At 57.0% G+C, this 15,240-nt stretch overlaps 1 protein-coding gene across 1 annotated transcript in view; it reads right to left on the reverse strand.

Moving 5' to 3' along the window:
- Positions 1-15,238, reverse strand: part of ADAMTS14 (ADAM metallopeptidase with thrombospondin type 1 motif 14) — a gene marked incomplete at its 5' end in the record, with an annotated part of 78,897 nt that extends 63,659 nt beyond the window's left edge. The window contains 2 exons of the mRNA XM_077778497.1: positions 13,047-13,489; positions 15,172-15,238. Coding sequence (XP_077634623.1) covers positions 13,047-13,489; positions 15,172-15,238 — 510 coding nt within the window. The remainder of the gene's footprint in view (positions 1-13,046; positions 13,490-15,171) is intronic.
- Between the last annotated feature and the right edge of the window lie 2 nt (positions 15,239-15,240).

Genomic DNA, 15,240 nt, shown 5'->3' on the forward strand with positions numbered 1-15,240 from the left:
CTCCCCAGCAGCAGAGGTCCTGGCCCAGGGGCAGGGCAGGGCCCCACACCTGCGGGTGCTCACAGACTCCCCATCTGCAGCAAACCCCCACCCTGGAGCCCAGCCAGAGTTCAGGGCAGACCTTCCCCGGCCGGCAGCCACCCCTACGTTCCATTCCCTGTGCCCAGAAGCCGTGCGGCTCTGAGGTGTCCCTGCCTATCACCACCAGGGCCCACCACGCTCAGGCTGGGAGCTCGACCTTGCCCGCTTGGCCCTGAGTCCCGGCAGCGGCTGCAGGACAAGGAGATGGGAAGCAGCTTTCCAATGCCAGGAGGCCATGTGGCTGCCCAGCCCTGGGCTGAGGGGCGGCTCCCCGCACCGAGGCCCCATGGTCTCAGCCCTACAGCTCAGAAGCAGAGCAGCGGACAGCGGGGCAGCTCTGGGAAGAAGTGTGGCCGGTCCCTCCCACAGCTGGGGGCCAGCCCCCGACGGGGCACTTGTCCCCTCTGAGCCACCCTACGTCACCCTGGCCCAGAGGGGCGCTGGCTGGGTTTTAAGCCATGCTCTGCCCGCACGAGATCATGCATGTAAAATGTTCACCACGGAGTCTGACATCCAGCAGGTCTGCAGCAAGCAATAAACAAGGGCTGCGGTGGCAGCAGGGACGGTTCCCCAGGCGAGGTGGGGGAGCAGGGGAGGAAAGAAGGAGGAGCGGGCCTCTCAGATTCCTGTGCAGGGCCCNNAGCCCCCCCCTCCCCAGGGCATCCCTGCCCTCCTCTGCATGGTGGCCAGGAATCTGTATTTGCTGGGGCTCCTGCTGTCCTTACTCCTGACCTAGGCTTGGCTCCATGACCATGTTTTCCAGATTTCTTAGAACTTGGGCGCCAAACCTCATCTGCGCTAAGCCCTGTTGGTTACTAGCAATGCAAATGCCCACATTCCAGCTGCTGGGGCCACTCACCAGGTTCTCAAGTCACTTTACACGTTCATGTACATCTCTGCAATTTCTCCTACAGCTCTGTCTTGTAGTACAATTCACCATTCATTCATTCATTCATTCATTCAGAGATAATTACTGAGCAAGCCTTGTTCTAGGCACTGGCACTGGGGACACAGCCCCAAATTCCTCCTCACTTGGGGCTAACGTTCTATTGAGGGGTGAGACAGGTGATGAATAAGTAAAGCCACAGCATACCAAACAGAACCAGTGGCAGGGAGAACTAACGCAGGGCAGAGAAATGGGATCCGAAATTTTATTTTATTTTATCTTATTTTTTAATGTTTTTATTTTTATTTTTGAGAGAGAGAGAGAGAGGCAGCGTGAGCAGGGGAGGGTCAGAGAGAGAGGGAGACACAGAATCCAAAGACAGGCTCCAGGCTCTGAGCTAGCTGTCAGCACAGAGCCCGACGCGGGGCTCGAACCCACGAACTGTGAGATCATGGCCTGAGCCGAAGTCAGAGGCTCAACCGACTGAGCCACCCAGGCGCCCCTCGGGATCCGAAATTTTAAATCATGAAGTCAGGGAAGAGGCTACTCAGGTGACATTTGAGGGCAAAAAAGCCTGAGGGAGATGAGGGGGCAGGAGCTGGCAGCATCTGTGGAAGAATGCTCCAAAGGAGGGCAGTCAGGGGAGCACGGAGGGAGAGGGGTGGAGGAGGTCACAGGCGGCGGGGGGAGGAGGGACCACAGCCCAGGCCTGCATGGCTGTCCCCAGGTGAGTGTCACGGGAGGGCTTGGATTTAACAAGACAGCTCTGGCTGCTGCTGGCGGGTGGATGGCAGGGGCCCGGGTGGAGGCAGGCAGATCCGCTGGGGAGGCCACAACCGTCCCACCCGGGGGCAGGAGGGGTACTGTCTGGACCACCCCAACACCTGTTTTCCCTGTCAAGCCCTGTTTGTTCCCCTTTGGGGATAATCAGCAACAAACATTCCCCCCCCAACTGCAGCCGCACGGGCCCTGTTCCATACCTGGAACCACATGTGGTCACCGGGGCCTCCACACCTCTGTCCCTGCTGTGAGCTCTGCCAGGACCGCCCCTCCGACCCAGCTCAAATGTCACCCCACCGCCGCTCCCTCCCCTTTTCCCCAGTGGCTCCGGCTCTATCCCCATCCAGGGGACACACTTGTCTATTCTTTGAAACGTGAGCTGCAGGAGGACAAGTCCTGAGCCACAAAACCCCCTTAAACAGGCGTCCTTGGGGCCCAGCCTCCTTAACGAACTCCCTTGAGCGTATCGCCCTTAACGAGAGCTCTGCTCTCCCATAAAATGTGGCCGCGGCTTAGGGGACAGCATGTGTTGCCTACAGTCTCCAGATCTAGGGACTGAATTATAAGGTGACAAAGCATTGAGCACTCAGTGCTCCCAGGCCAGCAGCCTGTCGGCTACAGAACACAAGGCCTCTTTGGGCCAGAGGAGCTAATTCAGAGTGTGGGCTCCTGCCAGCCTCACGGGGCAGAAATGGACCTCCGCTGTGGGGTGGAGGTGGCCGGGGGTATGGGCATTTTTCGGACAGATCAAAGGTACAAACATTTGGTTGGCTTAAAAGCAAAGGCTGACAAAGCGCTTCAGGCAACCCTTGGGGAACAGGGTTTGCATTCAGACAAGTGCTCCCCCCTTCGCACATTTCTCTGAAAGGGGACTGTTCTCCAGGCCCCGCAGCCCGGGTTACAGACAACCGGAGATAAGGAGACTGGGGGGTGTTTCATATTCTCTGACGAGCAACGTGTGCGGAAAAGCCGCCCACTGCCCTCCAGTGTTTTGAAAATAGATAAAACGGTGGCAGTGGTGATTAAGGGCCAAGAAACACCGGAAGGTTCTGTTCGACCTTCAAATCCTGCTGAGCAGGAGGCTGATATTTGTTTTTTCTTAGTTGGCTTCCCAGTTTTCAGGGACACGAGACACGCAGAAGTTGAGCATCCTGCTCTCGCAGAGGTGCCCGGGCCCAAGGACTGCCAGCCTGTGCCCCAGAGCCCAAGACCAACGGCATTAGCACTTGGGCTCTAACGCTGTTGCCACGGCTACTGCATCACTGGCCAGCCCAGGGCTTACAACCCTGAGTCACTGTCAACATGTACTCAGTCCTTTCCCACGGACTCAGAAGAGGCCAAGGGGGAGGGTGGGGGACTGGACTGGGAGTGCTTACAGCTGCTCTGTGACCCTGGGTGAGTCCCTTCCCTTCTGTGGGCCTCAGCTTCCTCATCTGGAAAATTAAGAGGGGACCGAGAGGCCCCAAAGCCTCCTGCAGCCACAGCTGTCCACACTCGGGCCAAAGTCAAGGTGGCCTATGGAAATGACGCTGAGCTGGACTCACCCCTAGAGGTTTTCACAACACAGGGTTATTTGTGCTAACAGGAAACGCAGAGCTGTCAGAGACCGGGCCGCCTGCAAAGATTACCGTTATTGCTGTCGTCATAGTCATCGTTATTGTATTTCAGACTCTGAAGGTGGGGCAAGGCCCACATGTTGAACACAGAATGCCAGGCCCCGCAGATGGCTTGGGAACGTCGCACTGCAGGGTCCAGGAGAAGCACAGATCCCCCAGGCCCCCTCCGAAAGCCCGCCCCTGGGCCCCTGCCCCACTGAACAGGGACGACAGACGAAAGGCGAGCGAAGCCCCCACCACACTCACGGGCCCAGAGGCCACCCTCCCTCCAGCCAGCCGGAGGACACCAGGGAAGAAAAATGAAACCGGCCCCCAGACCAGCCCTCCTTGGCCCTGCCCGAGAGCAGCGGCAGTGAGGTGATGTCTGACTTTTATTCCGTATCATAAATAAGTTATTAATCCAGGGCAGCCAGCAAGACACAGCCACAGGGAGACCAGGGGGGTGAAACTCGGCCAGACCAGACCACCTTGAGGACCAGAGAACTACCTGGGGACCAGACCCTGCGCGTCAACTCAGACAGAGGCTCCGATGGGACAGGGGCTTCTGGGAAGCAGGAAGAGCACTGGAACGGGTGCCCAGAGATCTGGAAACAAACTTACTGTGGATCCTGCCTCAGTTTCTATATTTATTCCAAGAGATCAACAACAGTGAACAAAAGCCACCATTTATTGTGCTGGGCACCATGGCAGAACTAAAACGAGAAGGTAGGACACCCACTTTCCAGATGTGGAAACCGAGGCTCAGAGAGGTCAAGTGACTTTCCCAGAGTTGGTGTGGACAGAGGACTGCAAAGGTGGCTGCTGTCCTCCTGTCCCCATCCACACACCTCCTTGCCGTGTGACTTTGCGGCCATGGCCCTCCAGAGGTGGCCCCCAATTCCCCTGTCTTAGAAAATCTAGCCTGGCTCCATGGCTCACTGTGACCCACAAGAGGCACAGAAGCCACGTCCTGCTCAGGGCTGGGCCTGAGGAGGTCCTGCAGCTTCCGACCGTGCCCACCGGAGCCCGCCTGCAAATCCCAGGGCTGCCCGGTGGAGAGAGGGCAGGGACTGCCCCGCCAGCACGGGGGCCAATGCCCCATGGGACCTACAGAATCGGCCAGCAGAATCGTGAGGATGAATGCCCTGCACTCCTTGGTTTTAGGCCAACCTGTTACAGATCTGTGGGTAACTGATCCAGCCCCTCAGTTTCCCCCCTTGGCCTCTCTCCCCAGCAAAACCTGTGCTGCCGGGCCCTGGCATTTGGCAGGGGTCAAGGCAGGCCACGCTGACCACTGTCTCCTCCTCTGCGGCCCCTGGGCCCTCGTGCCCGGCAGCTGAGACAGGCCACAGAGGCTGCACGCGACAAAGAGTAAGAAGGGCTGCAGGCCCCTCCCACCTGAAGATCCGCACTCACCCTGGGGACGTGGGTTGTGGGGAGCTCCCCTTCCCACCAAAGAGACAATCAATGTCTTGTTTTCATTCTACAAATGTAAATTCTAAAGAGCAGACCCGGGGATTCTCTGGAGAGCAAGCAATGCTAAACCAGGTTGTAGCTGGCACAGGACGTGAGCTCTGGGGACGGGCAAGATGGGCAGAGGGCAGGGGGGCAGACGGGCCCCCAGGGCATGGCTTTCAGGACAGCATGCCACAGCTGGCCTGCCAGAGGTGGTGGCGCGAGGGACACATTTGTCACGGCTGGCCGGGGGCAGACGGACGGTCAGACACGGCGAGTGTGACAGATAAACTGTCCCCCCCACCCCCATCTGGCGGTCTGAGAAGACACCAATGCCAGCTTTGTGCCACCTCTGCAGCAGGCTGTCCACACTGGCTCCCAGGGTCGGCTCACCCGCAGCCACCAAGAGTCAGCCCAGAGGACAGGCAGGTGACTCCGCTCAGGCCCCGCCCTCTGGGAACCCAGTGGGACTGGTCCAGGTGAGACCGCAAACTGGGGCAAGGAGCAAGTTGCAGCCTGAGAAAAACTAACAGGACTGGTGAGGTCAGGACGGCGACGGGCTTCGCCTGCCCCGCTGGAAGCCCGGGGACCTCTCTGGGGGTGTCAGGCAGAGTAACAGGTGCTCTCGACTTCCTCCTCCTTCCTACCACCCACCCCCTCAGACCCAGCAGATTCAAGCAACAAGCTCACGCCTTCCCACAGCGACAGCTGAAGCACCTCAAGCACTGTGCTAATAACCCCCTGCACACGGGACAGCTCGACCAGGTGGCCTCCTTTACCATCCCCACCGCACAGACGAGGAAACCGAAGCCCAGAGAGGCCCAGGAATTGTCCAGGGCCACACAGCATGCGTGAAAGCCAGAGCTGGGATTTCCACCCAGGAGATCTGGTTGCCGGGGTCGCTCTCTGGTCCCCTTGCTAATCTCCCTACTGGCAATCAGAGGCCTTTAGCTAATTGTCCTGCTGTGACGGGCCCACACAGTCTTAAGAACTAGAACCCTTTGCTTAAAAATCATTATTTCCAGGGCACCCAGGTGGCCCAGTCAGTTAAGCATCCGACTCTTGATTTCGGCTCAAGTCCACGATCCCACAGTTCATGAGTTCAAGCCTCACATCTGGCTCTGTGCTGACAGCGCAGAACCTGCTTGGTATTCTCTCTCTCTCTCTCTCTCTCTCTCTCTCCCTCTCCCTTTTTCTCTCTGCCCCTCCCGTGAGCTCTCTCTAAATAAATAAACTTAAAAAAAATTTTAAGTCATGATTTCTAATTTCTCCTTCAAGTCCTTAAGGCTCTTACAAAGCCGGATGGGTATTTCCTTTAAACAGGGCATGTCCCCACACCCGCTCCCCCGGTTTGCCACGGTCCCACCGCCCTTACTACATGTGGCCCTTTCTCTGTGTCATTCCCTGCTCCTGGAGGCATCGTGAGCCCCACCCCACGCTTGGCACTGAGATAAACAGCAGGTGAAAGCCAGCCTCTGGTTTCTGGGAACCAGGTGGCTGAGATGGGGGGGTGGATGANAACACATCAGCACACCAGGGATGAGGGCGGGGGTCCGCAGAGCAGGGGCTGCTATCCGGGCTGGGGAGGTGGGAGGGGCAAGGAGGGGAGACCAGACTGCCTCTGTCCCTCCAGGGGTGACAGCACAGCCGGGTGAGGACAGGCAGCCCGCAGGCCACGATGTACAGACAGGCCAGCTGGGTGGCGGGATGAGGGCACCTCTTGGAACTCCAGGCGTCACACTCCGCATGCCCAGGTCAGGGGTGGACAGCAGGGCAGAGCCAGGGGCTTCCTAAGGAGCTGCTGCGGGGTCAGCCCACTGGCTCCCCCCGCCAGCAAGGAGTGGCCCCCGGGGCAAGAACAGGCACTGTCAGGGACACCAACAAGCCACAGGCAAACGTGCAACCCCAGCACCGAACCAGCCCGCATCTGGAACGGTCAGCACCTTCGCCCAATACTAATGTAACTCCTGCTTACGGACCTCCCGTGGCTCCCTATGGCCACAGGGGCAAGCCTAAGCTTCACGGGGAGGCAGAGATTCCCCTACATCTTCACTGCTCCCCCTCGCTTACGGAGAGCTGGGATGACTCCCCGTCTCCTGAATCCTGTGAAGACGCAGCACTTCTGTCCCTACAGAGTGCCTTCAGTTCCTCCCTCTTGGCTTTAAAAACACCGGCTGAGGTTTTAATATGTGGCCCAAATGTCCTCTCCCCTCGACAGCCTTCCCGGAGCACCTCTCCTTCTCAATAGTCACCTCCAGGCCACCCACCAAGTGCATTTTGCGTCTCTGTTTTCCCATAAAACACAGAAGTTTAGTGTGGTCTATCTCGTTTCGCACTGTCCACTGTGCATGTCAGCCTCTTCTTTAAACTGTGGGCTTCTAGCCCCTTGCGGGGCTCAGTCAGTTAAGCATCTGCCTTCAGCTCAGGTCATGATCTCACAGTCTGTGAGTTTGAGCCCCACGTCAGGCTCTGTGCTGACAGCTCGGAGCCTGGAGCCTGCTTCGGATTCTGTGTCTCCCTCTCTCTCTGCCCCTCCTCTGCTCTCTCTGTCTCTCTCTCAAAAAATCAATTAAGCATTAAAAAAATTTAAACTGCAGGCTTCTGGAATTCATGGAGACAGGGCTGAGTCTCATCCCTGCATCCCCAGGACCTGGTGAAAGTCTGGGGCTCTGGGCAGGGGCTCACGGATTGTTAGCATAATACTTCACTTAGCTTCTCAGTATCTGTGTCCTGGAAGGCAGCTGGGTCATCTCAGATCAGTCGTGACACTGACATTTCCACGCGTGGTGTGAGTGCCGATCGGCTCACGGTACTAAGATTGCCCAAGCAGAGGGAAGGCAAGGCTCGGCCAGCCTGGGGACCAGAGGAGGCCTCAGACCCGCGCCAGGGAAAGCTGCTAATCTACATACGGCTGCAACACAAGAGACTCTAACAAGATTTACAGCATCTTCCACTATAAATAATAACTGTAATTACTGCAGAGAAGTAATAAATATTACTAGCAAGAAGTACTGAAATAATTTCATTTGTTAAGACCCCACCATATACCAGACCGTTTGCTTTTTCACTTTATCTTATTTAATCCTCTGTACAATCCTCTAGATGGTTGCTCTTCTCTCCTCCTTAAAGATGAGGAATCTACACACAGAGCAATCTAGAAACTCATTCAAGGTCACGCAGCGAGTCTGGACCAGACCGAAGAGACCCCACACTCTCCGCCACCCTAAGACTGTCTCATAATTACTAACAACACCTGTCTAGGCCTTTCTACTGGCCAGGCACATTTTGTAGCAGCTTTATTGAAATATAATTCATATGCCATACAATTCACCCATTTAAAGCGTAGAATTTAATGGTATTTAGTTTACGCACAGAGCCGTGCAAGCGCCCCACATCAATTTTAGACCGTTTCATCGCCCCATAAAGAAAGCCCAGCTTTGTTACGGTCCGTCCCCATCTGCCCCCTCCCCCACTGTAAGCCCATTCTAGAGACAAAGGACGGAGCCTCAGAGAGCTGCTGGGATGTGTATATTAGGCAGGGGTGAGAGTCAAGGCCGGGACCCAGCCCCGCGGCCCCTCCTCACACAGCCTGCCAGGGGCTTACTCTGTAACCCCTTAAATATGCATGATCTGCAGAGGGTGGAAAACGGAACCAGATGGTGACAAAGCTTACACGTGCCTTGCTTCCACACCAGGCCTGTGACTCACAGAGTCACTGAAGACAAAGGGGGGATGCACAGCACAGCCACAACCCCGCCACCCCCAGTGCAGGGGCAGCGAGGCCCAGGACCCAGGGAGGCAGAGATGGAGGTGGGGGAAGGAGCCGTGCGGGCAGTCTGGGATCTAGATGGTTCGTGGGGTACCCACCCCGCTGACCCCCTTCCTGCACCCCACAATCCCTCCTGGATCCACAAAGCACTAGCCCCGTCTCAGGCCTCCGTGTTCCTCACAGGAATTCAGAGCCATAATCGCTAACAGGGGACCTGTTCTGCACTTGGCCTCCAGCCCAGGGTCCTGAGGTGACACGGGCCCTCCCTGCCCACAGGCCCTCAGAGGCGGGGGGTCACAGGATTGTCAGGAGAGCCGCCGCATTGCCTGGCTGGGCTCCCTGAGACAGGCTCTGAAGAGTGGCCCATGTGGTTGCTGCTGCTGCCTGGGCACATTCCCAGTCGGGAACCCTAGGGTCCGACGGCTGCCCCCGGCCCCAGGGGAAACACTTTGCAGGTAGAATGGGGCCTCCCGCATCCCTTATTTCCTTCCCCTCAACAAGCCTGCCCTGGGTCAGTCATTCTCTCTGCTGGCCAGAGGCCCAGCACTTCCTTTTATGTTTATAATGTTTGAACAGTCTTAAGCCAATGCCACCTCCTTCAGGGAGCCTCCCTAGATGGCCTGACCAAAATAAATTGGTCCTTCTGCTGCTGCCTCATGAAATTGTGATTTGTCTGCTTATGTGTCTGGGTCCCCACTACCCTACAAACTCATCCCAGAGCAGAGGTCCTGGCTTCCTCATTCCTGGGTCCTTCTTGACCCCCTCCCCGCCACTGGGACACACCAGGCCCTCCAGAAGAGCAGGTAGGAAAGGAGGTCAGTTTCAGCATGAGTTAATCACCGCGCCCAGAACCCTCCCAGCGTCTGTCCCAGGTGCCCATGGGGGAGTGACTCTTTGGGATGGCAGTGATATTTGCTGCCCCTGCCCCGGCAGGTTCTGGTTGGAAATGAGGATCAAGCCACCAGTTTAGACACAGCGCCTCCCCCCAGGGCAGCTAAGGTCCAAACGGCTGTGGTCTATCCACACAAAACAGTCTTTGTTCAAGACCTTCTCCCAGTTGGAAGGTTTGCTTGGCCATGAGGGCCAAACTCAGGGCTGCGCGTCTTTCCTCCCAGTACCGGCAACCCAGCCCCGGTCTGGCCCACAGCACCTCCTAGGACCAGCCAGGCGAGGAGGCCTCCACCATGGGTTTAGAGAGACCTGGCTTTAAGCTCCCTCAGCCAGGCCTGCCCCGTGTCAAAAAGCACCAATGCCAGAGCTGGAGAAGGGTCTCTGAGCCCCTGAGGTGTGTCTAAGAGGCAAGTGGAGCCCAGAGAAGGACGGCAGCTTGCCCAGGGTTACACAGCCACGTCTCCAGCTCCCAGCTCTGACTCTCTGCAGATAACAGGCTACCCCCATCCCCCCTCTAGGACCCCTCTCCTATCCTGCCCTTCCCTCAAGGTCAGGCCAAGGCCCACCTTCCCCATGTGTCTTCTGGAACCCCCTCCCCAGTTCTATCCAGCACGGTGATGTACTCTCACTGGCTAGCTCAAGCTCTTCCCTCTGCCCAGAATGCCCTCCTCACCCTCTGGCCCCAGCAAACTTCTACCCACCCGTCAAGGCCCCATTCAAATGTCACGTTTTCTGGCACCAAAGACAACAATCACTCCCGTCTACCGAGCACCATCCCCATCGTGCTTCGGAAAGCCAGCAAGTTCATGCAGAAACTACTAGAGGCGTTTCTCCCGCTTCCCACCCCAGTTCCTTGAGGGCAGGGCCGGGACTCTCTGCAAAGCAAGGTAATAACAGCGTCTGCATCCACACCACGTGCTGTACAAACCACACGGCACCATGCTAACAGAAGCTCTCTGCCTATCCTCAGATTCCCCCACCACGGCTCACCTTCCTCATCTATCCAGTGGGTGAAGACAATGAATGCAGGTCACGGAGTGTGGGCTGGGCCCATTGCTGCTATTCTTTGCGTCACTTTCATTTTCTTATGTCTCCCTGAGGACCTTACCCACAGCCAGTGGTCAGTACATATTTTTTTTTTTTTTTGGAAAGAATGACTTTTGGGATTTGAGGTGCTAATTAAAATCCAAAGACCACATACAGATACAAAGTCCAGTCTTATCAGAAATGTTGCACCGTGGCCTTCGAGTCCAAAGGGGGCTCAGCCAGGTCACTGCGAAGAGCCCCTTGCTCTCGTGGGACACAGGGCTGTTTTCTGCAATGGCAGGGAACTGGGAAATCCCTGTGGGTAGGGGCTGGCTGGGGAGACAGGCGAAAGCAGCAGCCGTGGCCCAGTGGGAGGCAAAAGCAGTGGCAATAACACCACGGGCGGTAGCGCTGTTGATCGTCCACTGAGGGCTTTGAAGCGCCAGCGTGCTTTCGTGGAGGCAGTGGGAGAGGTGGTGGCCACGGCCCCGTCCCGGAGCAGCCGACGGCTTCCGTGGCTGAGGAATGGAGGAGGAGCTCTCCATGTCGTGCAGTCAGGCCACCGGTTTGCAGCAGCACCTTCTGTCTCTCCCTCTGCATGGACACCGCATCCCTGGGTGATTGCAAATATCACTCTGGGTTTTCACCTAAAACGCGATGCCGGGGCACGGCGTGGGCCCGCAGGCTGACAGGGGCTTCTGCTGTGCAGACCGGCAGGCCTGCAACAGCTGGCTTCAGGACAAGGCCTCAGTCTTCCCCGTCTGGTCTTAGAGCCCGGGCTTCTCGAAGTCAGCCTCCCTGAACCCTTGCGTGCCAGGTAAGTCCAGCCTACGCCCAACTTTGACAACCAGCCACTGCCTCGACCAGGCCTCCCCTTGAGGGCTCTATCACCACCCATGGGACAAAAACCGGTTCTCTGGAAAGCAAAAAGAATTCTTTTTTTTTATATATGTATAAATGTATATATGTGTAAATACATAAATGTGATACATGTATAAATACATATACATATACCTACATATATGTATTGCTTTCATATATATATATATAAAACACAGATATACATACAATTTATAAACAGGTCTGTAGTACACCCATGGTTTTAAAATTTCATGGAGGAGGGCAATTAGAGGGGAAAAAAAAAACGGCTGAAAAAACTCCTAAGGGGGGTGATCATGAAAAAAAGATCAAGAAGCACTGGCCCAGATACAGGTAGTGTGACGTTCAGGAAGACGCCGGGCAAGGATGTGAAGACGATGAGAATGCTCCCAGCCCTGCTAGTGAAGAAAACCACCCCCCGACCATCCCCTAAACTGACCCATCCCCCACTTAAAGCCAAAGGGCAGAAGAGCCTGGGGGTCCTTTCCTGAGACACATCGGCTCATACCTGACAGAGTGCAACCAAGTAAAGCCTGGGACTGCGGCGCAGGCTCACACGTGCCTGGCACGCCAGGGCTGGAGCCGAACTCCAGCATGAGTCATGCCTCAGAGAGAAGCCACCCGTGGCTCCCGGTTGGCAGTGTGGAGCTAACCAGCAGGGCATTCTGAACGTGGCTAGAGGGAGCAGGTCCCAAGGAAGAGAACTCACAGGGCGCCTGGGTGGCTCAGTCAGTTAAGTACCGGACTCTCGATTTCGGCTCAGGCCATGATCTCACAGATCGTGGATTGGAGCCCCGTCTTGGGCTGTGCACTGACAGTGTGAGCCTGCTTGGGATTCTCTCTCTCTCCCTCTCTCTGCCCCTCATTCGTGCAACCACGCACACACGTGCTCTCCCTCCCTCTCCCTCTCAAAATAAATAAACTTTAAAAAGACATCTGTTTAAAAAGAAGGAACTCGCCGAGCAGAGCACTGGGAAAGGGCAGGCTGACTTCGGGACGGAAGACAGCGGGGTGTGAGGGAGGGCATAACGGTAAGGATAATAACAGCAGCTAACACCAAGACAGCCTTGACCCCATGCCAGGCAGGTGCTGACCACCAACCACACTGCCTGGGGATGTAGGTCCTCTTATCATCACTACCACTCAGCTCCAGGAGATCACGGACCATGTCTGTGGGGTCCTCCCCCCACCATCCGGAGCTTGCACAGCGCGGGCCAAACAGGGCACACACAGTAAATGTGCGCATTATGAATACATCCTTGCTTCACACATAAGGGAAAGCAGCGCGGAGAAGATGGGTAACATCTCCAAAGCCTCATGGCTACTGAGTGGCACAAGCAGGACTTAGTCCCCGCGGAGCCCGCCTTCCCTACCCTTGCACGCATCCGGGCGCATGTCAGAGAACCCTGCTGCCTCAAGCTGTGGCCCCAGCCTGTCCGCGGATGGCGAGGGAATGAACAAGGCACATCCCAATCAGGGCTTTCACACCTGCTAGAGTGTGAACCTGGTGGCCAGTGGGGTTGCTGAGCTCTCCGGAGGCAGTGAGGCCCGTGACTTGGCCCAAACCACACATTGTGCCCACAGGAGTGTCAAACACAGGGAGCCAAGGAGGAAACCTCGCCAGGCTGGCTCCAGTACCTGGGGCAGGGGGCCCAAAGCAGCTTGATGAAAGGTTGTCCCTTACCAATCCGTCGCAGTTGCTGATGGCGACAACTGCCCCTGGCATGCCCGTGACGTCCCCGGTGTAGACACACTCCCGCTGCAAGGGCTGTCGGAACAGCTCCCGAAAATCCTCCTGCCACTCCACGGAGGCTCCGGGTACCACCAGCCGTCGGTTGGGCCGCAGCCGCAAATGCAGTTCCTCCCCGAAAACAGTAACATTGAAGTAGAGGGAGGAGGGCCCTGCCCGGCCAGACTGCGGGGTCGCTCCCTCCCGGCGCAGGGGGCTGCGGGCCACCCGGAGGTGACTGGAGTATGACCGTGGTGCTGGTGGCTCATCGGCTATTGCGCTCCCTGAGGGGGCTGCTGCTGGCCCAGACAGCACGTGGGAGAGGAAGCGTCCCCGAAAATCTGTGCTACATGGCACTGTCACAACATAGTCACCGAGCTTCCCGGAGAGGCGCAGTTCTGGAAGTAAACAAGGAGTTCTATCAATATAGTCTGTGGAAAGGTAAGAGGAGACCGGTCATCCCCAGGGCAGGGAGGGCTCTGCAACCCTGAGCGTCACCTTGCAGGGACCCCTTAGCCCAAGTTCATTCAACGGCCATCCAGTGCTTCCTGAGCCCCTGGATCTCTGTACTTAGATGAACGGTGTTCAAGTACTCTGTGCACATAACTTGCTTCCTGGAGTCCCCAAGGCCCTGTTAAACTTAACAGAAGAAAAGAAATGATGCCAGAGTCCTGTCTGTCACTCTAGCAACGAGCCTTCCAACTTTGGGCACTGCCAAGGAAAGGGCTGAAATTCCGCAAAAGCCCCCAGGGCCAAGAGAGGGATGGCGGGATGGGCCCAAACTCCCTCAGCGTGCTGCAGTCACCAGCCCAGCCCGGGGTAGGGCCCTCCTCGCCAAGCTCTCTCAACGCAGCCACCAAAACACACACACCTAGAAACCCAGGGGATCCTGGGCACGTGTCAAGAAGAGAGGAGCTGGAAAAGGGAGGGAGGGAACACAGGTTCTATGTTTTTCCAAGTTTAGAAAGAAAACTTTTTAAAGTAAACAGAGGCTGCTGAGATTTCTACATAGCCCAGCACCAAGCCTGGTAAATATAGATCTTCAAAAATAAAAAGAGACGCATGGGGTGACCTGCCTACTCGGACTGAATTAAGTGTGAGGTCATGGCCCCAGGCTCCAGGCTGAGAGCCAGCGGCCAGGTCCTCACACAGCTCTCGCTAAACCCAGCCAGGCCCAGCAGCAGTGACAGCTCGCTGGCTTCCAGGCTTGGTGACTCAGGGATGGGAGTTTAGAGGGATTTTCATTTCCGCACGGCTCTCTCCCTTGCCTCCCCTAGCCCCCTTCATGCTACTGATGAAACCTAGAAAATGACATCTCCCGAAAAGCTGCGATGCCCCAGGCAGTTACAGTGAGGGGGTCCTGATTCTTCTCTAGTTTTACCCTTTAAGACCCCCAGGATTTCTGCTAGAGAGATCCCCCTTCAGTACATGAATAGAGCTCACAGACAAGCAGGTGTTTCCTGCCTGGAGATACCCGGGGCCCCTCCCCGTGCTCAGGTGAGGGTGTGGGGCGTCTGGTCTGTGTGTGAGAAGGTGTCTGCACAGAGCATGAGTGTGATGGAGGAGAGAGCTAGAAGTGTGTCTCCCTGCAGGAATGTGAGGGCCAGGTGTCCCCCTCCTCCCCCCGCGGTGTGGGGCAGCCACCTGCCAGCCTGACTCGGGGAGGATGAGGCAGTCAGACACTCGCACGGCAAGTTGGAGAGAGGGTAGGCACTGAAAGTCAAAGACACACAGAACAGAAACAGCCCAACAGTGTGTGTGCGCGCGCGTATGAGAGAGAGAGAGAGATACAGACAGAGAGACAGAGAGAGATACAGAGACAAAGACAAATATACCCTCTAAGAAGAGACTCCATAGTCCCAAAACCTCTTCGGGGGTTCTCCACCTCTCTTGCCAGAAAGGAAGAGCAAGGTCTGGTTGGCGCCGGGGGCCGGGGGCGTAGGGGAAGAAAGAGCTCTAGCCCAGGGCGCGCACCGCCTCGGCTCCCTGGAACGCCGCCGGCCCCTCGGGCCCCCGGGGACTGCCTGCCTCGCGGGCACCCCGGACTCCTCGCGCCCGCGCGCGCCCGACCTGCACGCACCTGGGGTCCGGCTGCCCGCGGCGGCGCAGAGCGCACAGTGCAGGGACAGCAGGCAGGCCAGCAGCGCCC

This window comes from Crocuta crocuta, unplaced genomic scaffold (assembly GCF_008692635.1).
Source record: "Crocuta crocuta isolate KB4526 unplaced genomic scaffold, BGI_CrCroc_1.0 scaffold167, whole genome shotgun sequence".
Classification (NCBI taxonomy): domain Eukaryota; kingdom Metazoa; phylum Chordata; class Mammalia; order Carnivora; family Hyaenidae; genus Crocuta; species Crocuta crocuta.